We start from the raw sequence: 26,712 nt of genomic DNA, 5'->3' as shown, positions 1-26,712 counted from the left end.
CTAGTGTAACTGATACCTTGACCAAGACTGATTATATTTTTGTCTTCTAATTCTTCATTCACTGAATCCAGTGTTGTCATTTGCAGTGCATTTCCTAGGTTCGTCATCAGGTAAAGCTGACATAGCCTAAAATATGTGCAGGTAATTATTTTAGGATTCCTGGGGAGACTTTATCAGACTGGCTGGTGAAACGTGTTCAGCTCTGGGTACTGTTTAACATTCTTATTGGTAGCAAATTGAATGGGTTACGCTTTGTTATCATCGAGGGATTAACAGACTATCATCCTTTTTTTTTTTAAAATGCAAACTAGAGACATTTCTTGAAGACTTCTAACCCTTCTGCATTATTATTCATCTCTTTTCAATAGTGCCTCTGCTCTCTTGCGAGGATTTCTTTTTAGAAAATCTCCTTTTTATTGTTCTTAGCTCTCCAGAAGTGAGCCCTCCACCAAATTTTACAAGTTGGTTTATCACAAGACTTTTTTTTCTTTTTGCAATATACTTGTAGGAGCTCAAGGAGCAGTTTGTCCTGTTTTCCAGTGTGTTTTGATGGTACTCCTGGATTCTCTGATCATACTGGCTTCTGTACATCTGGGACCTGTAGTTCTGAGTTATCAGGAACATTAAAATGTGGACTGGGGAGACCTCCACCCATTTTCTCTGCATTGTTCTTCCCAAGCAGAGCATAAGCAGAGATTTCGGTGTTTAGCTCACATGAATAGTTCTTCTGGGTTTCAGAAATGTCACTTAACAGACTTTTTTTCTAATTAGATGGCATTTTTAGTTCTAGAAATTCTATGTCACCTTGCCTTCTAGCAGCCCCGAGATGTCTCATCTTTGTCTCTTGTCTGCCACATCCCTTCAGTGAGTTTGTGACACACAAAGTTTGGGTTCGTGGAGTGTTTGAGGGCTCTTCCCTCCCGGACACTGCTAGTGGGGCCTCTGGCTGCTCAGCTAGTCCCCAGCTGAGTTGACTTGAGTCACCCCTTGGCTGAGGCGGGAGCCTGCACAGAAAGGACTGTTCCAGGGAGGCAGCCATCGAAGGGCTGGCATGTTAGGGAAAGGAGAGTAACTACTGGTATTTATATGCTAAACTGATTCATTGCCTTTGCAGAGAGGTCCAGTGTAGGCAAGGTGGGTGAGATCAAGCACAGTGCCTGAGTGGTGGTGTCGAAGAGGAGATTGAAATGGTTGCATGGCAAATAAGTAAACAGGCTGGGAATGAGGGTGCAACATGGGAGACCCAGGGGTCAATGCAGGGTTTGACCCCTGCAGGGAGCAGAAGTCAGGCACGTTTAGAAATGTGTAGAGATTTGAGCTTGCTAAGGGTGTATCAGTGTAGGCATTATTCCTACTGTGCAGTTTCAAGCGGGGCACGTATATCAAGGCATGCTTATATTTATGAAGCTGGCAATGTTAAGCATCAAATTATATTTAATATACTTTTTAGCTGACCTCTCAGTGTCTGCCAATTGATGCTAAGTATTGAAATTTGAGTTCATCTTAAAGTATACTGCACAAGGAAGATGCAGTGTATCTCTGTGATTCGTCCTGCCAGCGGTAGGAACTCAGAGTGGTTTTTAGCACAGGGACTGAGGAATTGGGACTTGTGCGTTTGATTCCCACTTGCTCTGTGTTATTACCTTCTCTGTGCCCCGTATCCTTAACTGACAAAATGAGGACAGCAGCTTTTGCTGCCCCTACATGTATTATGTGAACAAGAGTTTGTGAAGTGCTTTGGATCGCGGGTGTAAGAAGTGCCCTTCTGGGTAAGGGCAGAAGCCTGCCCAGCCCCTGATCGCACAGTGGCAGTAGGAGATGCTGTTGAGGGGGATGACACAGTCCTGGCCACTTTCTGCAGTGCATCCCAGGATGTCAGATGCTCCAGAGGATCAGAGGATATGATGCTAACCTGAGTGGATTTCACCTCCTCTGATACTAGCTGTCCCAAGTGTCTAGTTTAAACTAGGTGCAAGTTGCTTCTGCCCTTGATGGAGGGAGAGGGATGCTTCTGGAAGGTGAGTCACTCACTTTTCTTAACCACCCTTACATGGACAGTCCTCTCAGCTGCAGCAAAAACTGCTTTTCCCCTCCCCTGCCCTGTTTGTGAGGCCTTGTCATGACCTGGACCAGGAATTTGATGAGAGTTTTGAAGAAGCCAACCCCAGTCCTGCTCCATTTGCTTTTTCCCATTCTCAGGATTTTCACGTGGTTCACTCCTCCCTTACTGAGACCCCACAAAGCCCCTTGAGATGGAACAGCGTTGCAGCGGGGAGCTGGGAACTGCTCTAGGCTTGGCAAGGGCACCACGAGACTTGTCTGTACACCCACAGCCTTCGACTAGACGCAAAGCTTTTATGTAGCTCACATTAAGTGTGATGATTTTTCTCTCTGTTGGCTTTCCACTGTGCACGTACATGTGTGGGTCGTACTGTCAAGGTATTAATGATTCTTGAAGCAGAATGTGTGAGAAGAGGCAGATGTAGTGGATGGGAAATGAGTGTGAGTATGCTACAACCTTGGGATTGGTTAGTGATGCTTTTGTTTTCTGCTATATAAGCTCTCGGAGAATATCCTGGAAAAAGTGGGATTGTCGCTGTTATTTTGTTCATCTCTACATTTTAGTGTGTGTGCCTCTGATTCGGCATTGCATCATCGAAGTGTTAAAACAAACTCAGGAAAAAACACAGGCAGTGCGTTTAACCTGAACACATCAAGTAATATCAGGTGCAGAAATTTGTAACTGACTGTTGGCCAAAAAAGAGAGGAAAGATAAAGGTAAAACTTGAAGGGGAATGCTTCTGGATGTGTTATTTTGTATGTATGAGTACTTGAAAAAACCACACTGTTGATAGTACTTGAAATCAGTCAAAATCTGACAATACTTGAAATCAGTCAAAATCTGACAAAAGAAGCAAATTGATTTATTTCAAAATACGTGCTAAAAATCTCATGTTCTTTTGGCCCGAAGCATGTGCACTGGATAGTAGCTCTGGATCAAAGCTTTGAAGCTGGTTTTTAAATACTTTTTCAAAATGAACCCTGTACCATAAATGCTATCGGATGCTTAATTAAGACTGCACTAGCAAGGAGCATGTTTGCAATAAATCATGGGGAGGTGTTCTGACATGCTTTATCTGTGTAAAGATTGCTATTTTTATGTGAAGCTATTTACAGATTATTGATTTCAAAAATAGATTCGTAACTAAAGAAAGATGCATCGTATTTCAGTTGCTCGGAGTTGAGAATCTTGCCTGGCTGGCTGCCCGCTCTCTTAGATGTTTATTCCAGTGGCTTACAAGTGTATGGAGTGATTCAGCTCTTCTTATTTTTCTCTCTCTATTTGGAAGAAGGAATTTGTATTCAGGGATCAGGTCCCATGCCTCTTACCCACACAGGCAGGCTGATTTTTACACCTTCGAAGCATCAGAATGATTTCATTGAAGTCCGTGAGACTTCTTGTGTGAGTAAGACTTTTGGGTGGGGAACATCCATCACAATATCTTTTGTCAGTTGTTACTGTTTTATTTCAGAGCAGTAAACCATTGTCACAGTGCCAGTGGAGCCTGCTAAGCTGTAAGAGTGCCTTTGAGTTCATGTGATACAAAACTTCAGCATAAGATTTTTTTTATTTTATGCTGTTTGAACATCAAAAGAAAGATTTTAATAAATAAATCAAGGCAAAGCCTGAAGGTAGAGGTAATATCTTTTATTAGAGCAACCGATAGAGTTTGAAAACCTAGACAAGCTTGTGTGCCCAAGAGCTTGTCTATTTTTTCCAGCCATACCAGTTGGTCTAATAAAAGATATTGCCTCTGTCTACAAACCTTGTCCTGCCGGTGAACTGTGTTCATCACAGCTACAGCAAAATACTGCTGGATCATTAAAATAATTCAGGCCTTTCTTGCTTAATTATGGAAACTCCAATTTTTGTGGTTTCCTCAAGTCTCAGCATTTTGAATCCCAGCACACGCAAAATGATACTGTCTGGTTTCTCCTGCTGTAGGGGAGGGTTTCATCACATAGGAGCTCAAACTGCTTCACTGATTCCTCATTTTAGAAAGGATGTTATTAAAGGTAGCCTGCTAAAATTCTTCTGCCATCTGGATTTTAGGATATTTTGTAGGATACTGTTGGTGAACTATCAGGTGTTTGGCATGGATGGCCGTTGGGAGCAGTCCTATCCTAGTACCTGTGTCAGCATCTCTGATGTGGTGTGATGGTGATGGGAAGTGGATGAAGTGGGAAGAAGAGGTTGGCAGAATGGAAAGTCTCTGGCTTTGGCTGTGGGTGTAAATCTCCAAATCTTGCTATGTGTCTGGCTGGGTAAGCAGAATAGTGTAGCTCTTCTAAATGGCAGGAAGCTTGGATTTGGACTTCTTTCAGCTGAAAGACCTAGACCCAGAGCTGTCTGAGAGTCATAAGACCAGCCATGCCACAGGTTTTTTTCAGAGCTATTTAACTTGCCTTTTAGAGGCCCTAAATGTGTATGTCTTTTGGATCTGAATCTGTAACTCTAGGTTAGTAGCTTTAAAATAGCTCCAGGTAAGACTAAGGTGGTGATGATCTGGACCATCTTGAAATACCCATGGGGTAGATACTTTTTCACCCTCTGGGGACACAAGTCCTTTCTGTAGTTTGCAGTCTTGGGGTCATACCAAATCCCTCACTGTGCTGCATGTCTCTGGCTGCTGACCTGGAGCCTGTCACTCTTGCATGGGCACTGCTCCTCTCCTCCTTCAGGACTGCTGCAGCCCTTGGTGCCATGAAGGAGCGTTGCTGCAGGCAGTGCCCTGACTTTGAAGTGGAATAGGTTGATGCTTGCGGGCTGTTTAGTTCTGTGCCCTGTGCTGCGTTCCATCTGCCTTTGGGCACGGCTTAAATAGCTCCTAATTACTTATAAGCCCTTGGTGGCCAGGGCCTGGGCTATTTTAGAAGCTGCTTCTCACTGCATGCCCTGTTGTGGAAGTTGCGGCTGGCTGGAATGGCCGTCGCCTTCGCGCTGCGGTGACCTCCTCTCCTGGGTGTGTTGCAGGGAATTTGGGGGGGAGAGCTCTCAGCTCTGGCATGCGGTGCCTTGGGCTGCCTGCCAGGACCTAAATTTGGTGACCTTTAGGATGTGGCAGAAGATGCATTTGTAAACCTTGCTTATAGTAACTCAGAGACAAGCAGAGAATGCTGGGGGAGGGAGGAATGTATTTTTTACAGCCAAGCTGTTTGCTGTCTGTTTGATTTTTATGACCAGCAACTAGTAGGTAAATAGACTAACAAATGCTGTGACAATCGCAACTGTTGCTCTTTAATCAAATTTAAAACTAAAAAATTATACAGATTTCCTCTAGGAGAGGGAGCACACATGTGACTGTTGAAAGCGACTTCTCACTCTGGTTTGGACACTCACTCTACTCTCTACTTTGCTGAAATCATCTAGTTTCCCTTCTGTAATATGAGGACAGTCATATTTTAAAGGTGTCTAGAAACGGTTGCTGTATCATTACCCATGTAGCTTGTGGGTGGTTTTGTTTCTTTTAAGGAAGATCAAACAAGCCAAGCCCCGCGGTCCAGCAGTTGTGTGGGTTACACAAGAATGTGGTTTCATCTTATACCTAATTTGGTATAATTGTGGGATATGCCTCCCACCCTGTCCTTCGCACCCGCTCTAATGATAGCGTTGTGGCAGGCTGAACTGGGTTCAGCCTCCTGACCAGCGGAGGACTACCCAGTTTTAGTTTGCTTTTGGTCGGTTGGTTTTGATGGGTGAGGACTTGGACTGGTGAGCTGAACTGACTCACGGTGGGGCTGCTCCATCATCCCACCTGGTGCCAGGGTCGCAGCAGGACATGTGTCTGGCCAGAGGATGGGGCGAGCAGGATTGCCCCAGTGTGTTAATAACACAATTGGGAAAGGTCCCCCTGCTTCCTTACTGCAAAGCCTTCCTGATGAGGAGGACTGTCTGGTGGTTTGGTTTTGACAACCAGTACTTGTGAAGGGGTGCAGATGTTTGTGAAGATCTGCTGGGGAATATTTGCATTGCTAGTGTTACAGGTTTGCAGTGTGTTCGTGCTCTGTCTGAATGTGGCTGACCTGCACAGGACAAAGGATTATCTTTCTACTTTCCTTCCAATTGTTTCTGCTAATTTAGCATCAGCTTGAAGCTTTGTCTTTGCTCAGAGATCAAATGGCCAGAGACAAGGCTCTTTATTTTTACTGTGTGGTGAAAGTAGCAAGGTCAGTCCCACTGGGGTTGGTAGGGTTTGCCCTGCCTAACTTATCTCGTGTATAAAGGATAGGTTTTCCATCAGCTATACCTAATGCATATTAGTAACTCTAGGGTCAAAAAATACCCCTTTTCAGCAGTGAAAACAAGGTCTCTGTTTCTAAATGCATTTTCACCACAATGGATAGGAATGTCTTTGCAGTTCCAGCCATGTGGAAAAGCCTTCCTAGCTCTCTGTTTTAACACCGTATGTCATCAAACATCTCGGAGGAAAGCACCTTGCTTGACCTGCAAACTCAGATCATTCCACCGGGCACTTTGCAAGACTTCCTGAGTGGCATTGCATTGCATTTCTTCGTACCAGGAAATAGACAACTTTCTGGTGAAACAAACCTTGAACTTAAGCAAGCTTTTTCTTCTGCTTCTTTCAGAAATAAATAAGCATTTGAAGATGACAACCTCATGGAGCGACCGACTCCAGAATGCAGCAGATCTCCCTGCGAACATGGATGGGCATGCTCTGAAAAAGTACCGCCGGGAAGCCTATCACCGGTAAGTCATTCGTGTAACCCCACAGCTGAAGTGCTGAGTCAGAGGGAAATAAACTAAGCATGAACCCCACATTTCTTGTGTTTTGCTTGTTGGTAAAACAGAAACTTCATTCTCACCTTCTTTGCAGAAGTGTTAGTAGAAGATAACTTAGAAGATAGCACGGTTCTGCAAGAATTACTGGGCTGCAAGAATTTACAAACAGTAGAGTTGAGATACATGTACTGGAGCGAGTGAGGGTACGCTTTCTTAATGCAGTCGAAAGATTAATCAAAGTTAGATTTTGGGATAGAAGCTTTCAAGTCAAGAAATACTCAGTGGCGGAAGTTTTATAGTAATTATTGCAGTGCACAGTGGGAGAGCATAGCCTTAGACACTGGAAGGCACAAATACGAATAAGGAGGAAGTCAAATGGGAGCAGAAATTAAGTATTTGAGAATTATATCTAGTATGGTTAATTGTGTGCACCACAGGAGCACATAGAAGCACTGGACAAGATCTCAGCTTCCTTTTCTGTGGTAGGTGTGCCTAAAACCATCTTTGCTCTAAAACGATTACAGTCTAAATAAACAAGATAGAGTACGGAATAAAAGAAATGTTATCACTCATTTTATAGTTTGAGAATCAAAGTACAGATGCTAGATTGTTTTCACAAGATCACATTGGAGTTTTGTTTGAGCCAAGAATTTACCCCACAGCTCCCAAAGTTCCAGGCGTAGAGCATAAAAGATGGATGCAGTCTGTATCCTTATCAGATGTCTGGACCCTTATGGAGTTAGAAACAACAGCATCTAGTAATTGTCAGTATTCTGTTTGTGGGAGATGTAGCTTCAAAGTTTAGCTTGTTTATTTGAGAAGTCAAGCAGTATGATGATCAGAGTATATTCAGCAGGAGTTGGGGAGATGTATGTCTGATATAGAAACAGAAAAAGAAGTCAAGGTTCCCAATCTCATGCTTAAATGCCACGTTGCATTTGTGATTCATATATGGTGGTATTTCTGAGGAAGTGTTTTGGAAGTGTTACGTATCTTTTGATTCTGCAAATGGAATCTAATTAGAGAAAAATGCCTTAGCATCATATGATAGGCCAGGCTGTGCAAGTTGCAGTGTCTAAGGCTAAGTAATGGTTCCTGTGATGCATTTCTGAAGCTTTCCAATTTTCAGTGAATATGTTTGGGTACATGTCTTACATGGTGGCATTACTTGAGCCTCTCTGTGACAGCTGTTTTGTCAGATATTGAAATGTCTAATGAATGTAACTATATATAGCACATAAAAAGAGAGGGATTTTATACCATTCCCTGGCAAAAAATCTTCACCTTGTTGAAGTCATTGACAGGTTTACCTTTGTGTCGTAATTTTACCGATGACTTTAGTTGTGTTACTCCTGATTTAGACTGATGAAAATGAAGTCAGAGTAAGGCCTATGTATTTTTTTCCTAAATATTTCCTCAACATTTGTTATGGTGAGGTACTGACAATCTGCTAAGTGTTGTACAAGATCCAAAAGAAGCAGTACTTGTCCTTAAGAGCTCACACATTCAAGTCCTCATCATGTTTACTCTTACTCATGTAAGAAATCTTTACTTTCAAAAAGAATTTCCTTATGGAAGATGAGAGTGCACTCATCTAAAGGGGGGTTTCCCATTAGGAGGTGGGATCTGGTAGTCCAAAATTAGTCTGTGGTACAGTTTAAGTACCCCTTTTTAGAATCTAGAAAAGTCTTATTCAAAACATATTGAGCAGAAATGTTGCTAGCACTTCAGATTTTCATGGAAAGCACAACATTGGAAATACATTAAGGGAAGGCACATTTTTGTTTTGAAATTACTATCCTCTCTTAAAAAGGGGAGGGGAGGGAATGAGAGGGAGGGAGGCAACTAGAGAGAGAGGGAGAGAGAATGAGAGAACCTGATGCCAAGACTGTAGTATGAATCTGTGCTATTAATGGCTTTGGTGTACCAGTTTCATGGGAGTTATTTTGATAATCCAGTATTGTAAGAATCTGAAACAACCTCATTCCAGAGGCAGTGTTGTCATATTTCTATTTCTGGTATTTTCTGTGATCTTAGTGTTAACAGATGTGATGTTACTTAAAAGATAAGTGCAGACTTAACATGATAGAGTAGGACTGAAGTTATTTCCCCTTGTTGTTTTATATTGTATTTTTTAGTATTTTAATAACTGTTAGGATGTAGAATATGTGTGTTTGTCACAGCCATCACTTCTAGGATGTAAATTTGTTTCAGTGAGGTCCAAGTATGCTCTGACTCTTGGTGACTGTCTGACTGCTCTGACAGTTGCTGAAGCACTGTCAATTTTATGCAAAAGAGAGATACAAAAGACACGGCATTCATTGTCAAGGTTCTTTTCTTTCTCTTCCTTTTTCTTTACCTTTGTTTTTCTTTCTCTTTTAGTCTTTCTGTCTCTTTTTCTTTTTACCCTAGCAGCTAATGAAAAAAAACCCTGAAAAGATAAATCTAAAGTGACTTAGAAACAAAAATAATAAAAAAGAATACTGCATTTAAAAACTATTGTTATTTTCCTTAAAGCTGGTCCCAGTGATTTTATGGGCCCAATCTGGAAGGCTGGAGGTGCTTGGCAGCTGGACACATTTACAGATGAGCATAACTGGGGCTAGCTTTCGATACCAATGTTGGAAGCCCAGTTGGGCTCAAAGTCATTCATTGAAATTTTCTAAACACTTGGTTTTCTGAAGTGTGAAATTTGAAAAACTTGTTTCACTGTTTGTTTACTTCATGCTTACTTAAGTATCAGTGGAGATACCCAGACCAATTGATTTAACTTTCTGGTTCTCATGAACTACGCCAGATTTTATATGCTTGAATTGTAAATGTTGAAGGAGCATAAAATAAGGGGAAAAGTTTCCAATCCAAGCTAAATAATTTACCTTAAAAATAAAAATAAAAATAATGTTCTCGTGGGCATGAAATTTTTAAAAAACTTTCTAAAAAAATGATCTCTGAAGATGCCACTCTAATAGTCATATTTTACTGTAGTCGTTCATAATAGGAATGTGTGTTTTCAGTTGGTTTACTTCTTATTGTATCAGACTTGATGGATGTTCAACATATAACGTTGTTGGCAGAAATCCCAGTTGAGACTGGTTTAACTGGTGTAATGCATACTGACTCAGAGTATGATGACTATATCATAATCGTGTCTGAATGCCATAGGCAAGAATGTTCAAAATCAAATATTTATAGCTGTTTTCCTTCTGTAGCTGTTTTCCTCCCTTGGCTGTTTTCCTCACAAAAGTTTTGCTTGATGTTTGGATCAGTTTGTATAGCTGCTTAAGAAGTTAGAGTATTGAGGTTATTGATGAAGTAAGCAAAGCTTACAAATATGTAGAGTTCAAGGGCTATAAAAGCAACATCAAGAATCAGAAAAATCTGGGGGGGAGGAGGAGTGGTGGGGTTTTATCTTCAGGGTATTTCCGATGACTTTAACTAAGACTTTTGGTTAGCTAGTGTTACTATCAGCCACAAACCTCGTTATACAACATTGCTGGCGCCTGTTGGAGGTGAGGTCTAAAGATGAATTAATATACAAGCTAGATGTTATTCATTCTTTAGCAGAGGTCACTGGTAAGAGGATACCACATTACTGTGCTATTGGCAACATACGTTTTAATTCGGAAATAAAATGGATGCATGGCTGTTAGGTGGCTTTTCCTTAGTGTGTGTGATTGTGAGGCCACCTCCCTCATGCACTGCTTGTTGACTTTTCTGGGTAGAGGATAATCACTAGGTCATTTGTTCTGGAGGAGTACTGTCATTTAACATGATTGTAATTAGGCAAGAACTAGGTTGACTCTGAGCCACCAAATTGCCCTAGTGTCTATTTTTTAACTTGGAGTGAGCACTTCTAGGCACCCTCTGGATTATCTCACATAGCTCTTTAGGGTTTAAATAGCAACCACATCTAGTTAAAGCAAATAATGGAAAAAGTTGGTGTTCCATCCACTCTCATTACTGACAGTTACCAAGATCCAGGAAACAGGTATTTGCATTTACTTTTATTCTGTGGTTTTGGCTTAACAGGGCAGTAAGGCTGAGATGGCCTTTTTGTTAAACATGCAGACTTCGGGATGCTTTTACCATTTTGCATCAGAGTGATTTGAGACGTCTCATCCTGAACATGGGGTTTCTGTTGGTGTTTTAGTTTTGTTTTCTTGCTCCGTTATTTACTGGCTAGCGCAGGGGATGTGGCATCGTGATTCCTAATCCTAATTCTCCTGCTGACCGCTCGTAGAGTATTGAATAAGTTGCTTCATGGTTTTGTGCTTCAATTTACTTTCAAAGCATCTTATGGGGGTAACATGAGTTAAATGATTTAAGCTGTCAATATATGCCGAGATCCTGGTAAAAAAAAAGGTTATATACTTTAATAATGACAAAGCAAAAGGATTACGAGTTGGTTGGTTTGATTTCTAGGGTTAAAGATGTATTTAGGGTATATTTTAGTTTTTTGTAATTTATAAACTCTGTGCATTTCACTGCTAATCTTGTTTCTTCACTTTATTGATACTGGATCATCAGTGATTGCGAGCGAGTGGAAATGTTATATAAACTAGGCTATGAGGCTTGAAACTGTTCATCTATTTACGTAGCTATATATAAAGTCTCTTTAAAAGGATCGGTTCATTGAGGTGGCAAATGAGAAAAAAATCTTTATCGGTCTGAAAATGCTCTTTTCATCTGACACGTTTGGATAGGCGATGTGTGGTATTTTCATGCAACTGTAAATGAGGTAGCTCTGTAGGCACCGCTGGCTATAGTCTGTCCTCGTATGTCTTTGTGCAGCCTCCTTGGACTCGTGCGGTGGCATGTGTGTAGCGGAGGGCAGCATGTGGCTCCCTGTATTTATTTTGCTTTAGTGTTTTGGACGTTGGAGAGAGGAGGGAGAGGGAGTGTTAAGGCGGCAGAATGGGTGAGCTTATGAGAAAGCAGAACACTTGCCAAATTAATAATAAAGAAATTACATTGAAAATGTCGCATGATCCCCAGCTTTAATAGTTTCACAGAGCAGACGGGTGTTATTTTGGGATGGAATCCGTATGTGAGCTTCTTGGCACTTTGCTGTTGCCTGGGAAGAAAACCCAAACAATGGAAACAGAAAGGGCCAAGGCTATCTCCCTCCATCTGATTGCTGCTGAATTTCAGAGGGAAGTGCTCATAGTCATGTTTCTGGATACAGCCTCATCAGACTTTTCAGTTCCAGTCGTAACCTGATTTTCCAGTTTGATGTCACTATAATTGTGCAAGGATGGTTAGTCTTGTGAAATTGCAGGGCACTGTGTTGGAAATGTTACTAGAAGTGGCCAGGAAATTTTGATGCCCTTCTTCTATCTCCCCTATCTGATACTGTTTAATCTGCCTAAAGTCATCTTGAGCCCAAACACTATCTCTAAATACAATTACAGATATACTGACCTGTCAGAATATTCTTCTTCAGTTGAAGAAGGAATAAAATGGAACTCTGAAAATCTAACATTGTAAAAAAAAGACCAAAATGGTATGATAAATAATAATATATGGAATGGTCATTACCTGCCTAAAGAGGCAAGACTCGGCAAAAGGATGATTACATTGGTTTTAGTAGTTTAAAGCAGATTTCTTATCCCCTCTAAGACAGGTCCAAAGCATCCAGCACCCAAAGACAAGACATTTTGATATATGTTAGTATCTTCTTAAGGTTGCTCACATGATTTGTGCCAGATAAGTAAGGTCAGTGAGGGATTTATCTGAGTTCACTGCTGTTGGTTGAAGTCACCTGTAACCAGAACTATAATGTCACTGTATTTGCTGTTCCACTCAGCACTGTTGCAAGTTTCTTTGTATTTATTTGATTTCCAGTGAAACGTACTTTCCCGACAAAGAATGCTTCTTGCTGCAAGGTATTTCTAGACACATTTGGAAAACGATTATAAAAGTGCTCTGTTCCAGAAACCTTGCCTCACATTGTTCGTTTTCATTTTCTTGCTATGAGGAGTTGTGAGCCGTGTGCCAAGTTCCTCCTTAGTTGTATAATTCTGTGCATTTTGTTTATTTTGTTGGTCACATCACAAGAATGTTATACATGCAAATTTCATTCAGGGCATAGAATGCTTTTGAGATTTTGCACAAATAAAATAAAAGCATTTTCCCTCTCTGCATTCACTCCTCTCCTGTGTTACTCGAGAGAGTTGTGATTTAGGTTTCTGCCTCGGAACTGGTTGACAAGAACAGTAACAAAGCCGAGATCAGTTCTCTTGTAAAAATATGAAGGACTGTGAAGTGCAGTGTTGAGGATATCAGGGCTCTGTGACTCCCTTTATGCATGCTCAGCAGTTCCTTCTTCCTTGCAATACAACACATTTTTCTCTTATCCAGCACAATTCGTAGAGCTCAAAAAGAAAATAAATACTGTCATCGAGAGCCTTCTGCTGTGGCCAAGCTGCAGGGTTTAATCTTTGAGGAAGAACTCATTACGGAGGAAATGTGCTTCATGGTTTCCCTTAAACAGCTCCTCAAGTCCATTTTTCTAAAGGTGTGGGTCTGTGCCAGGCTAAGCCACCCCAAGTCCGGGCTGCTGCCTGCCCGCTCCCAGCTGTGCCGTGTGCTGGCTCAGGGAGCCGATGGGGCTGGATATGGTCCCTCAACCGGCTTCCCCACAAGCGCCAACATCTTGGACTGCTCCAGCCACACTGCACTGGGAGTGCAAAACTGTGGGAAATTCACAGGGATATTCCTCAAAGCAGAAATATAAAGCTTGGTTTGTTGTCGGGAGAGAACGATGAAGGCGAGAGCAAGGCAATGTCCTATTTAAGGACATGCTCTGGCTGCAGACAGCTGGGGAGTTGGGATTAGGCAGTACCCACCTCTCAGCACAAGGAATGGAGGGGATGTTCTCATGCTATGCCTGCAGTTTGATTTCTCTTACTGCCCAGTTAAATTTTTAGATCAGCTGAATTTTTAACTCCGGTGCTCCTAGTTAAAACGATTATTTTCTGAATGAAAAAAAACAAAATCAGGGGCAGCAAAAGTGTCACTTCTTCTGATCCTAGCAAGTGGAAAAATTATTCTAGATTAAAACTTCCTTGCCTAAAAATGTTGGGTGATTTTAGTTTTCCTGTTTTTCTGACTTTATCTTGACTGTTTGTAATCTGGAAGCTTCTTTGATTTTTCTTTATCTAGATAAGCTGAAAAATCTTGTCATCTCATCCTTTCCTTTCGAGACCAGAGGATCTTTTCTCTCAGGTGGTTAGGGTTCTTAGGGTCTTAGTATTGGTTTTGCTTTATAGTCATTAAAAACAACTCTTGTCATTTCTCTGTACCATATCTTCTGTGGAGACGTTACATTTTTGTAGCCAACAGACACATTTCACCAGTATTCTTGAAATCAGGCTGAGCGTACCTTCAATTAGGATCTAAGCACAGCTTACAGCTTTGAAAAGGGCTGTCTGCAGCTTCTGAGAAGCACCTGGCTCTTCCCAGAAACTGTCGTGGTGATTTAATCTCAACTTTTATCTTTAGTTTCTAGGATACTGCAGATATTTACTACTTTGAGTAAACCCCCTGAATTAAGCTGGTCAGCTTCTGGGAGCAAATATTTGTAAGTAACTACTTAGCTCCTTGTGTCTAGGGGAGCACCGTGCATGGGAGATGTCTTCCTTCATCAGGATTTCAAGTTGAGGTCCCGAGTGCCTACAAAATAACCCAATATCTGACTGGGCCTTCACAAGAGAGGTGAAATTGGTTCCAGTTTGGGGTTTTTTTGCCACTGTTTAGTCTGCCATTTAATCTGCCAAGGCATATCCAAGTTTAAATTGATTAAAGTGTTCTCATTTCCTGTCCTGAACATGTTGTGTAATAGCCGCCTTTAGCTTTTTAAAATACTTGCTCTCGTTCACTCCAGCACTGGTGGGTGAAGTAATTACCATGTCAAATCAGTCAGTAGGATGCCGTGAAATCTGCCAGGTCCTGTGCACTGTTGGGGCATGATTAGACCCTGCCACATACGGTTTCTAGGTCATAGGCAATGTTTATGAGTTGACGGAGGAAGAGAGAGCTTCACCAGCTGTTACCAAGAGGGGGCTGGTATAGTAATTTTCATGTTTTAGTAATAAGACTTATTTTGGAACAAAAATATGCTAATAGATGTTGTTCATTTCATTGCCTTTAGTAAACTGTTCCAGATCTTCAGTATCAACATGTGCTGACTTTTTTTTTCAGTCTCAGGGTTCAGTTTGTAAATACTCCAAAAGCAAGCGACAAAAAAATGTCATAGGCTTAGAGATCTTTCCACGGTTTTTGGTCAGTTTGGTGTCGTCATCGTCTAAACAGGCAGGCTGGACTGGAAGAGATCTCTTGGGTCACAGCTCCCTTGTTTTTTCCTTTCACAGGCACTGTTGTATTAGCCTGTTTACAAGCGCATTCAGCTCTGTCTCTAGTGCTTGGTTTTTGTCCTCATTTGGGAAACTGTTCCCAAATGTTGCAATTCTGAAGTGCTCTTTTGAGCATCTTTAATTTTCCCTTCGCTTCTTGTTCTGTTCAGAAGGATGGAAAACTATGCGCCAGGGGCTAAGCCTAAAGGCAAGAACAAAATTGGACTCCGCAGGTTGGACAAAAAATGTTGCTAGTGTCTCCTGGAGGTATGTTATTCCTTCTTAGAGCTCTCTGCTTTCAGAAACAAACTGCACAAACATGAGATCAGAAATTGTGTGCTTGGATTAACTAATAAATAATGCTTCCTGGCATCAGCAGCAACAGAGCGTCTCACCTTTATTATACAAAGCGTGAGACTGTGTTTAGTACCAAATAGCATTTCGCGTTAGCCTCTTGTAAATCAGAGCTATCTCGGTGTTAAAGACAAACATGGATTTAAACTGGAGATTCGGATAATTTGCTCCACCTACTCAAAAGCCAGCTATTTCAGGAGTGAATTTTAGTGATTTACGATCCCATCTCATATTTCCAAATGGCATTTCTTTACCAGTTTCCAGGTTTTTTTCCCCATCACTTTGTCTTGTTTAGGTAATACATAAATCTATCAGAGAAGAGCGTCATCTGTAACCTCTGAGGCCCCTTAGTGACCGGGCCCATTGTCAAAGGCAGGCACTTTGCCAGGAAACTGTGACTCCCAGAGAGAGTGTGCAAGGTTAGGGGGAAAGTATACTATTGCCAGAGAAACTGTATTCCAAGCAGATTTGTGTGGAACAACAACGATATCCAGTGACTGGTTAAATTAGCCACAGATGTGTTTTCTAGAACGCTGTCCAAGAAGATATACAGTACTTTAAGGCTTGGTTCAGACATAATGATCTTCTGAAGTCAAATCAGATCCAAGCAAAATTGCATTGGTACTAGGGAAGCTTTAAAGGAATTGTGTAATATGATTCAGGCAAGTAGATGAATCAGACTGCTGCGAACGAAACAAGGAGCACATCGGTGAGAGATGAGGTAAGACGACTCGCATAGAAGTGTGATAGTTTGATGTTAGCAGTTTGCTGTTAAAATTCAAGCTGCGGCAGATTGACACGGGCAGATAAAGAGGCATATTATGCCGGCCACCTGCCCGGAACGTGCGTGCGGAGGAGAATCTCCCAGTGGTTTCTTTCAGTTTTTCAGACTGTACGAGTGCTTGGTTTCGCACTTGCCGTCTCCATTGCTGTATCACTGTCCCTGTGCCACTCCTCCTGCACGGAAGTGCTGCCAATTTCAGTTTTTAAGAGGATAATTACCCTGCGGAGGGCAATGTACTTATTAAATATTTGGAGAATGTTCACATACTGAAATCAGAGCACAGGTGAAGGCTCTGGGATTTTTCTCAGACAGGAGAATTTTGTCTTGGCATCACAGCTCAAGCAGTACATGGGATTTCTGCCTGAGATCAGTGTTGAGAAGCTCAGCTTCCATCCTGCAGCCGAGTTCTGACTCTCGTTGTTAAAGTTCAGATAAGAGAGACAGTGGAGAGGAGTCCTGTTGAATTACAGATCTGCTATACGGTTTAAAGTTCTGGGGAAACATAAGCAGTTTAGTTACTGTAGCAGCTGGAACAGGAAGCAAGAAAAACTGTTGTATTCTCTGACCTATTTCTTTACCATGTTATTTGCTTGAACTAAATTGAATGTGGTGTATTAAAATGTCATCAAAAAGAGCCTGGAAGTATTCAGCTTAGATTCATATTGTAATAAGCATTAATAGTAAAAGGGAAATTTTTAAAATAGCAGTTTTGTCAAGTAATTGCAGGGGAGTTATAAATAAAAAGAAAAATTTTCATAATAGAAATAGCATATTCTTGTGGATGAAAATTTATCTCAGTTGTCATTTTTCAGAACTTTATTAAATGCATTTAACGCTAGGGGTGTAAATGTGGAAACAGATCTGTTTAGGTTTGCTTTGAGTTTCCAGATATAGTTCCAAAGAAGGCTCAAACGCAGTGAGTTTATTCACGGAAATGTTATTTTCTTTTCCTCTCCTTGTTACCTCTTTGTAATAATTTGTTTTAATCAAGCAAATTGTATTGCTTCCCATCGTCTGCTTCCAGTTTCGTCTCACTTGAGCTCTGAATTCTGCTTCGGGAGATTTTGCACTTCTATTCTTAGGGATTTTTGCAGGTCACATGCAGAGCCATGTGTGTGCATGCATGCGTGTATGCCTTTAGACAGGATACCGATAATCAGAATAATCCTGCAAAGTCATGGCTTTGCTTCAGGAGAACTCATGGCAAAAAATGAAACCTGCCTTCACTTTCAGGTATATTTTCTCATTTTGACCACAGAGAGACAGACATCCTGACAGCTAGCAGGATGTGTTTGTTCTAAGACGTGATTATTTTGAAAATGCTCATACCTATGATTTTATTTCTTCTCTCTTTACAGGGTCTTTGTAAACAGAAGTTTAGCCATGGAAAAGATAAAGTGCTTTGGTTTTGATATGGATTATACACTTGCTGGTGAGTATCTTCTTAATTTTTTTTGTCATTGACTTAGTTTGGAATATTGCCTTTTGTTGAGCCAAAACCAGTTACTAGTTGGGCTACTCCAGTTAGCAGGTGCTTCTTCTATTAGCAAATACATCATTCACTGTTCGTTGCACTTTCATTTTAGGTGTTTCCCTTAAATTCGTTATCTGCAAGCTGTATTTGGTCACAAGCTATGTTGCTATAGTACAGTTTCAAGGAAACCAAAGCTTAATAAATCTAATTGCTTCCTTAGATTCCACTATATTTTGATATTGCCCTATTGCAAGCTTGGCTTTGAATAACTCGGTGATTTCTTTTATCCTTGGTGCACATGGCAGGCTACACCTTTAGCGAGCAGGTTCTCCTGTGTCCTGGGAGGGTCATTTTTGAATAGGTTTCCTCTTTCCCACTCCTGGGTTGGTCACATCAGTGAGCTTTTTTTGACTCATTTTGAAAAGAGGCAAGGCTGGGGAGTGTCTTGTGTCAGCTGAACAAGTTAATTTAGAAAGCTTTGCCCATTCTTTATGGCAGGTAGGCTTTGGGAGGTTGCGTAAGACCTTTTAGTTTCATAAAATTTTTTGCTTGACTTCTTCATCTTCAAATACTTGTGAGACTTTTGGTGAAGGGGAGGTAAAATTACCATTTTCTGCATAATAAGGCTTGCATGATGTTATGTATTTTAAGGAAGGAAGAGATAAAAAGCCCCCTTCAACTTTCCTAGGTTATAGTATCACACAGGCTGTAACTGAGGATGTCATATACAGTCCTGTGTTCTTTCTCATTACCACTACCAAGGTTGTGGATAAAAAGTTCCCATCACTCTTGATATTTCAATTTAGAATTGTTGTGAATATAAACTGAGAAAATGTGAGGTAGAGTGTCAGGGTCACCTAATAATAGGTTAATGCAGTATGTCAACTATGGTCGTCTAGTTACTGTGTCTACTGAGAAAGAATGAGAGATGAGTAATGTGGCTAGGGACAGTGTGAGGGTCACAGGAGCCAGGGTCAGTGGCTAAGCAAAGGGCAGGGAGGTTTCCATGTACTCTTGCTTCAACACAATGCTGCAAGGAGCAGTTTTGGAGGCTGTGGCACGTAATTGCGGTTTATTATTTAGATCACTTGCATGTGCTCTTTTAAGCAGTTATCCATGAGGCAGGAGTTACATATAAAATGTTTGGTTGTTCAACACCTATTTATACATCTGTTTAAAGTTCCTGCCACTTTTTAAGTAATGCAGTGTATCGTTGTTAATCTGTGCTGGATCTGACTACAGGCATGTGCTTTCGGTGTTTGTGTTTCCCAGCTGTAACAGCTTTGTGGCAGTGCCTTTAAGGAGTGCAAAACAGTTGTTCGAGAACAAATTGTTAAAAAAAAAATAAAGTTGTGGGTTTCACTTCCATAAGAGAAAAACTTCTGTGTTTTTCGCAAACTGGCGGCATTTCCCAAGGACTTGGGTGATCCCAGTGGGGCTGCCATGGAGCATGAAGTGTGTTGCTAACTTTGATCCTGACAGAAGGAGAGCTTCAGCGCTATCGTCACTTCTTCGACTGTTCATTTTACTCAAGTGTTGCTTGTTCCTGTAAACAGAGCAAACGTGTTGTTATCCACAAAACGGTGCTTGGTTTGATGAGAGGAAAAAATGTGAATGTTTCAAGGATCCTAAAACAGTACCCAGGGACATGAAAACCTGAGGCTTCCAAGGCTGGAAGATCACAGTGCTACAGTTAAGCAGGCAAAGTTGGTGCATTCAGGAGAGCTGAGTGACGGGGTATGGTGCAGAAAAAGAAATAGGATGTGGTCCGAGCAGAAAACTGGAAATCTGGACTGCTCCGGGGTAAGCTGCTGTCCTATGACTTTTTCTGTGGTACAACAGAGATAATAGCTGCAGATCATTTTACAAGGAGTTGTGAGAATGTAGTTAGGTTGGAAAGCCTTTTGCAGATGAAAAGTATTATGCCTGGTAAGTACTAGTTCCCTTTTTTCTCGTCTGGGAAATTAACATACAAAATTACTTGTTTGTTGTCTTATGTCTCAGAGTCATGCCTTCTTCTCCATGTGGGCTTTTGTTATCTGACCATTATTTGCTATATATAACTGTCGCACACAAGAAAAATTATTCAGTGCAGGGGCTTTAAAGGGTATAGTGTTAGAATATGATGATAATTAATTAATTAGAAATTATAATGAAGAAGTGGGGCAAGTGGAGTATTACATTAATATGTTGTAGTACATTCATTAGACCCTGTCGTGTTTTCTGTCTGGGCATGTTATCCCTTACACATTCTTTCACATGGACATGCTACTGTCTAGATTAAAAAAGAAAAAACAATGTCAAAAGGTAGTTTATCTGTAATTTAACATCTGGAAATGGTATCTGCATACCAGATGGTGCATGCCGAGCAGAAGCCTCCTGAAAACATGTAAATAGACCAAGGATGAAGAATGGAAGCATCTCCAGTGTCATCAGCTCCTCATCTAGTTTTCTGCATTTGTACTTTCAGATACTGCCAAGTTGCTTTCTATAAAGTTGTTTAAAAATATCCCAAGCACAATCTTCATATTCAATTATTGGAGGCAGTCAAAGCCATTGACCCTGCCAAAAACTATATGCCACGTCCTTTCCCCACTCTCTGTCGTAAACTTTCACATCAGAAATGAACTGATGACATTCATCCCGTAGCTGACAGTCATACACTTTGACCTCTCAGAAGAAGAATGATTATTTTGGAACACCTTGAATTACCTATCTTGTGAAGAGGAGGCTGCGGTGTCAGTAAAAGAAAACACGTTGTCGCTCTTCTCTCTTTCCTCTTCCCAAATCGGTGGCCACTGGTAGCACCAAAAGTCTTGCTTAGGAGGTGGTTCAGTACCAGAGAAGTCAGAATCACTTGACTTGTTTTGAGCTTTAGAAGCTTGAGACAGTTTTGTTCTTGTACTTCCTGAGTTTAAGGACACAAACCTACTTAAAATAACAGTTTTCTGTCTAGAATAATCTAATTTTGGTAGGGACGTGGCATTTCCATTTTGAAGTATATTCTAACAGCTACTACACACATGCTGTGGTGATCATGTGTTCTACTACTAGCATGACTGAGAATGTCAGCTTGCCAACTGACAGCAGTTTTGGTGTCATCATGTTACATTGCACATAAAATACGATTTCATGCATTGTTTTACAGGGTAATATTTCTTAGCCGTATTAAATTAAAGGACCACTTAACTCAGAATTGGAAAATATCAAGGCTGTCTGATATAGCATTGCCACAGTGATTTTTGTTTGCTTTCAAGTCAAAATTAGGTTAAACTTTGAATTCTTGTTAATAACTTATATGGTCTCTCGTTGTGTTTGTCTCTTTCCTTGCATAGGGTTGAGAAATGCTGTTAATAGGTGGATTGGGAAAACAAAGTCTTTTTGTCTTGAAGAAAAGAGCCTGAAGGTTTTAGCCTTCTTTTCTGAGAAATTATGGGCATAAGTTACTGAATTTGTAGCCACTGTGATGACAGCTAGAATTAATTTTACGTTTGGGAGCTCAAAATAAAATGAAAGCAAATTGAAATAACTCTCACAGGTTTTAGATTCCTTGTTTTCCCATCAAGGATTGCTGTTGTGTGCTGTTCCATCCTACATGCATGGAAACTCCCAGGTCTCCCTAGGTTTATGTGTTGGATACACTAATACTAGAGGCCCAGAAATCTGTGTTGTATGTGAAACTGACTGTCCCCTTCTTATTCAGTCTGTTTGGTTTGCTTGAGTTAGTGAGTCATGTTTAGTACATAAAAGAATGTTTCTTTTAAGCTAGGTGTTATTGGGAGGAAAGTGGAAGGAGCAGGAAGAACAGCAGGGTTTGACTGTGGTCTGTGTGCACAGTTAAATAGTCGCTGCTTAAAATCTTGGAGGGCTTGACGCAAGCAGGAGTCATCAGCTATTTCAGCCCTTGCTGTTAGTGGAGGTTAAGACAAGTTTATGTGATGCTACGCAGCTGTCACCCCAGCAGCCCTTCGTTCTCTGCTGCTGACCTTGCAGCCTGCCAGCCAGGGAGCAAGGCCCGTGCTGATTCCCCAGGGTTGCCTTGCTCCTTGGAAAGCGATGACGGCGTTACGCCAGGATCTGCAAATACCCGTGAAGGGCTGCATTTGCTGTCAGGGCAGAACTGAGAATTTTTTTTAAATTCTTGTTTAAATCCTTAAGTTAGAGAGATTTGAGGGTCATTTTGTAGTGCATTTTGCTAAATAGTAGTTTCTTTTATTATCCGAATGATTCATCTCTGCTTATTCATCAAGACCAGTAGTCAGTAACAATTCTGGTCTGCATTCCTGTTCTACTAGTACTGTCAAAACTACCCTTTGGTAAAGGAAAATGTTGCATGTAGTCCAAAAGATTCACAGCCATCTCTGTTTTGTGTTTACTGCAAACTGCAGGAAGAAAGATAAATGTATGTCAGCAGGGAGTGTTCACTGCAATGCTCACCTGAGAGCAGGAGTTGGTGAGGCCCGTTGGAAATGCAGCAGAGAGAGGCTGGTTTCATGCGGTGTTTTATTTAGCTGCTTCCTTCTCAGTGTGAGCTACGCTTGCAATTAGTAGGTCTGGATCCAAGTAATGCAGGAGGCCTTGGCATTACTAGGTCTTAAATGGGACAGGTTGCACAATGAGGTGATGGATAGATGTCCCTTGACAGGAGCAGGGCTAACGCAGTGGGGTTCTCAAACTGGCTGTAATTTCACACCGGGCCATTGGCAGATGGAAAGGGAATTAGTAAGAATTACAAACTCAATTGTGTTTGAAAAGATTCCTCTGTGACTACCCTCCTTCTCCAAAAGTTACAGCCTTGTTAAAAGTTTTATCTTCTGAGGTAGATAAGACCTAATATCAGCACACAGGATGCTTTCATTTGGAATGCTTGTGCTGTACTTAAATTGCTGCTGCTTCCACGTTCTCCAGAAATAAATAATAAAATTATCGTTGGCCGCTGAAAACTGTCTCAATAAAAAAGAAGGGAAATGAGTCTTGAAAAGTACTGGTTTTATTGTGTGCAAATATGATTAATACAGCATAACCTGATTGGAATATAGCTTGTGTCCTGGAAACATTGCCAACTTAATGCCAGAGATTTGATTGCAAAATTGCTTATGCTTTCAACTGTAGCATTTCCCTACATGGGAAAAGACATGGGAAAGACAGCTTTAGTCTTTCCAAGCTTACTCCAAAGTGCAACATGTGTAAACAGGTTTTGCCCCTTCCTCAAGTAGTCATTTGTGTCTAAGCCATCCTTGCAGTTTGGAGGAGAGGGATAATTTTCACACCTTATTTCACATCTTATTTTTGAAATGTTTTTCTTTACCTGTTGACTCTGGAAAAGCCACACTCAACCAGAAGGTAGGATTGGCTTGTTGCTGTATGTGATCTGGGAGAAAAGGTGGCAGCTGAATCGAAAACTGGTTCTTCGATAGATCTAGTATTTTTACTGTAGCTGAGTGGTGTCAGTTTTCTGTGTTTCTGTTTCCATAACTGAGAAAGGGGACTACTGAATTTGTACCTTGTATAAAAAATTTCTGGATTGCACAGATGAAAAACAAAGTATAAACATCAGATTTTTATACATGAAAGATTGAACTGAATGCTTAAAAAACTGCTGAGCTTGTAATGTAAGCAGCTACAAAGAAATATTTGGTCAGATACTGTTATTGTCTGTTTATTGGTACTGGACTCCAATACAATACAAATGTTCTAAAGAGGCTCTCCTGCTCAGGTTAAAGGTTTGTCTTTAGTTTCATCATGATGTAAGGACTACAGGCTTTGAGGCTCTTTTGTGGAGATACTAAGCAGTTTTGCTTTTTTCCCAGTTCTCTGGATAATACAATTCTTTGTGTCATACAGAAATATTACGGTGGCTAGAGAAAGGAATTGGTAGGTGTGACAACAGTTGCCTTCAAACTGTCCTAGCAAAAAATGAGAGATGCCTTGCCTATTGCACATCTGCTGTCTGTGTTTTCACATTTGCACATTTCCAGTTTAACAGGTGCAGATTTTGCAGATTTCAGAGGCTGGTTTAGCCATTAGTCTTTCAAAGCTAAAGGCTGATGGAGAAGCGAAATTGTTCCTAGTATGCTTTGAGCTGGATGTTTTTTCAAATACCAGTGCAGTGCTTCAGTGGCTATTGTCCCTGCTGTCTTTGTGCTGCTGCTCTTCAGAGTTTGACAGTTTAAAGCTGTGTAATGAGCAAACTGAGGTCTGGAGCTGTGGGATCTCACATGCTGGCATTGGGAATGAGTAGTGGAGAAAGCATGTGTTGCTTGCTCCGTCCCAGTAAATCACCGACTGACAAACTGCTAATTGGCTGTCTGTGGATTCTTGAAGAATCAGTGTTAGACAGAAGCTGCTGAAAGAACAAGTCTTCACAGTGGAAGGAAAGTTTCAAAAGCTGCTATATTCTGTTTTCTTGCTCTTAAAAACATGAGAATAACACCAAGCTGGGTCAGCAGGCTGTTAGTATACCAATGGCCAGTTCTTGTCTTTGCCAGATGGATGGAAATATGGAGGTGTTTTTCACTCTAATAGACCCAATGTCTAATAATCTTAATACCACAAGAGAAGTACTCTTGAGTTGCAAATACCCTTGTGATGACACAAGCAGCTTACTCTGTAGGAGGAACCAAAGCTGAGAGTACAGAAGGCTCTGTACTCTCACATGTGTGCTATTGCTTTGTGAATGCCTTATTTTAGCACACTACAGAAAAACTTATGTATGTGGCTTATTGACAGCACAGGCACTTGTGCTACATATAAGCCCAGGTGCACACTGTTAAACAAATGTGTAGCCTTTGAGGCTCACTCTCTTAAGTGAATATGGAGAGAAATAAGAAGCTGGATCTGTTTGGACACTGGTATGCCTGAATAATGCCTTAGATAATGTATATATATCCTACTATACCTTTAAGTAAATTTCTTTTTATTTCTAGATGCTAGCAAATTATGTTTAAACATGAAGCCCGTGCAACTATTTCTTCCCTGTTCAGAAGTCTTCATTGAAGAGCTAAGCCCATGTTTTGGCACAGTAGTTTGTTTCCATGGAAATGCAGGGATATTTCCAGTATGAGATTATGACTCCCAGTGGGCTGTCTCTCAAAGGGGTAAATTGTGAAGGCCACTTGTTAAGCACAAAAAAAAAAGATTCTCTTGTGTCAGGGAAACCATAAAAAATTCCCATAAAAGAACAGGTGACTGTGTAGTCATCTTTAAATATTATTCCAGTGCAAAGGAATGTTATGCCAACTATTAAAATAGACAAACTGAAGTTTCCTTGAAATGCAGAGTCCGTCTGAATTGCTTCTCTCAACATGCAAAATGTGACCTCAGCGCTGTTGTTGTTACCTCAAGCCATGCATTTTTATCCAGCAGAACAAATCTTTCCAACACTAAGCTCTGTTTTGCCAGCCTTTGAGGCATATCCAAACAGCTCAAATCTTTGTTACATCGAAGGCAAACAAAGTGCAGCAGCAGAAAGCTAAAAATATCTGGAATTTACCAATGAGAGCACTAATAAGCCTGCTTTGGGAAGAGTTAAAGCTGATGATACTTGACAACATCTTTGTTTTCAGAACAAGTAGCAACGCAGCACTAAAAACAACCTGAAGTGTAGACCCAGCAATTCAGAGCCAAGCTGACCGTACAACACTGTGTCAGTCCTTGAAGCAACAACAAATCCTGTCTTTACAGATCCTTTTAGCATGCAGAGTGGGAGAATAGGAGCTGATATGGTTCCAGGTTAGAGGTTTTAGAGCTGAAAGCTGTGCTGTGCACTTGGGGATGTTTGCAGGAGCATTAGAGGTAAGGAATTTTCCATCGCTCTTAGGCTGCAGAGTGAGTGCGTAGCTGCTTTATGGGCACTGCTGCAGTTGGGGACTGCAGAGCCTTTGTGCTTCTCTATAGGAATGTGCTGGTTTCCACCCAGCACCCTGTATTTGACATTGTCAGAAAAGGGTGCTGGGGAGCCATGGAAGCTCAGATCCAAAAGATTGCTTCCTGTTATCAGATTTGCTGTCAAAAACATCTGTGGCCGCAAGAGGCTTAGTGCAAGATCTGGCTGTTCATGCACAGCAGAGCAGCTTGTGCGTTAAGCATATGAAAATATCCTGGGACGCACCTGGAGGTTTTGTCAAGGTCTTGTTTGCTGATCACTGCAAATACATAATTTCTAATGAAATAGAAAAGGTACATTAAATACTGAAGTGTGCTTAAAGCTCAGCTTTGTCTTACTGTATAGAGCACTTCTGAGTTTGAAAAGGTTTCTTTGGGTAAATGAAAATTATGATCAATAAGGCAACAGTTTCTTCTCATTTCAGATTGAAAAACTGAGTGAATTCAAATAAACAAAAGATACTGTTGCTACCCATTTTGTTTGTTTGGTACTATGAAAACTCAATTTAAATATAGACTGAAAGACTACAATTCTGCTTTGCATAATACAGTACATTTTTATTTGTGGGCTAGTGGTTAAAATCAAAACCCAAGAGTCAAGAGGACTGGGGTCTGTTCCTGGCTGGTTTTCAACTTGTTTTGACTGTAGACAAATCCTTTATGGTCACAGTTCAGCTGAGTCCATAAGCGAATGGCAAGTCAGTGATTCAGCACGTTCCTAATTGAAAACATACGTGTTGTCCCATGGGTTTGGTTTGGGATTTCTTGCGGTTACAATTAGGCACGTTTACTGCTTCATCAGTTTGTTTACAGGCACTGAGCTCCCAGGTTGGGACAGCACAAACGTGCACGACTCCATTGCCCTGCATGCAGGGAGACACATAGCAGGTACGTGTTTATGTGGGCAGGGATGAACTGAAACCAGTGCTGTACGCAACCAGGGCTTTAAACAGGAGTGTCCATTTTTCCCTTCATGTCCGGCGAGGATGCTGTGAAATGAAATGTCAGCAGTGGTTGTGGCAGAAGTTGAGGGAACACTTGATGGGTCTTTTGAAAGAGA

General features: G+C 41.0%; 1 protein-coding gene across 3 annotated transcripts in view; it reads left to right on the top strand.

Annotated features, from left to right (window-relative positions):
* Positions 1-26,712, top strand: part of NT5C2 (5'-nucleotidase, cytosolic II) — a 63,448-nt gene that overhangs the window by 14,175 nt on the left and 22,561 nt on the right. For all 3 annotated transcript variants that reach the window (XM_068398923.1, XM_068398921.1, XM_068398922.1), the window contains 2 exons: positions 6,649-6,769; positions 17,653-17,726. In XM_068398923.1, the coding sequence (XP_068255024.1) occupies positions 6,669-6,769; positions 17,653-17,726 (175 nt within the window). In that variant the 5' untranslated portion in view covers positions 6,649-6,668. The remainder of the gene's footprint in view (positions 1-6,648; positions 6,770-17,652; positions 17,727-26,712) is intronic.

This window comes from Nyctibius grandis, chromosome 4 (assembly GCF_013368605.1).
Source record: "Nyctibius grandis isolate bNycGra1 chromosome 4, bNycGra1.pri, whole genome shotgun sequence".
NCBI lineage: Eukaryota > Metazoa > Chordata > Aves > Nyctibiiformes > Nyctibiidae > Nyctibius > Nyctibius grandis.
Note: the sequence above shows the minus strand (reverse complement) of the source record. Positions and strands in the feature narration are given on the sequence as shown.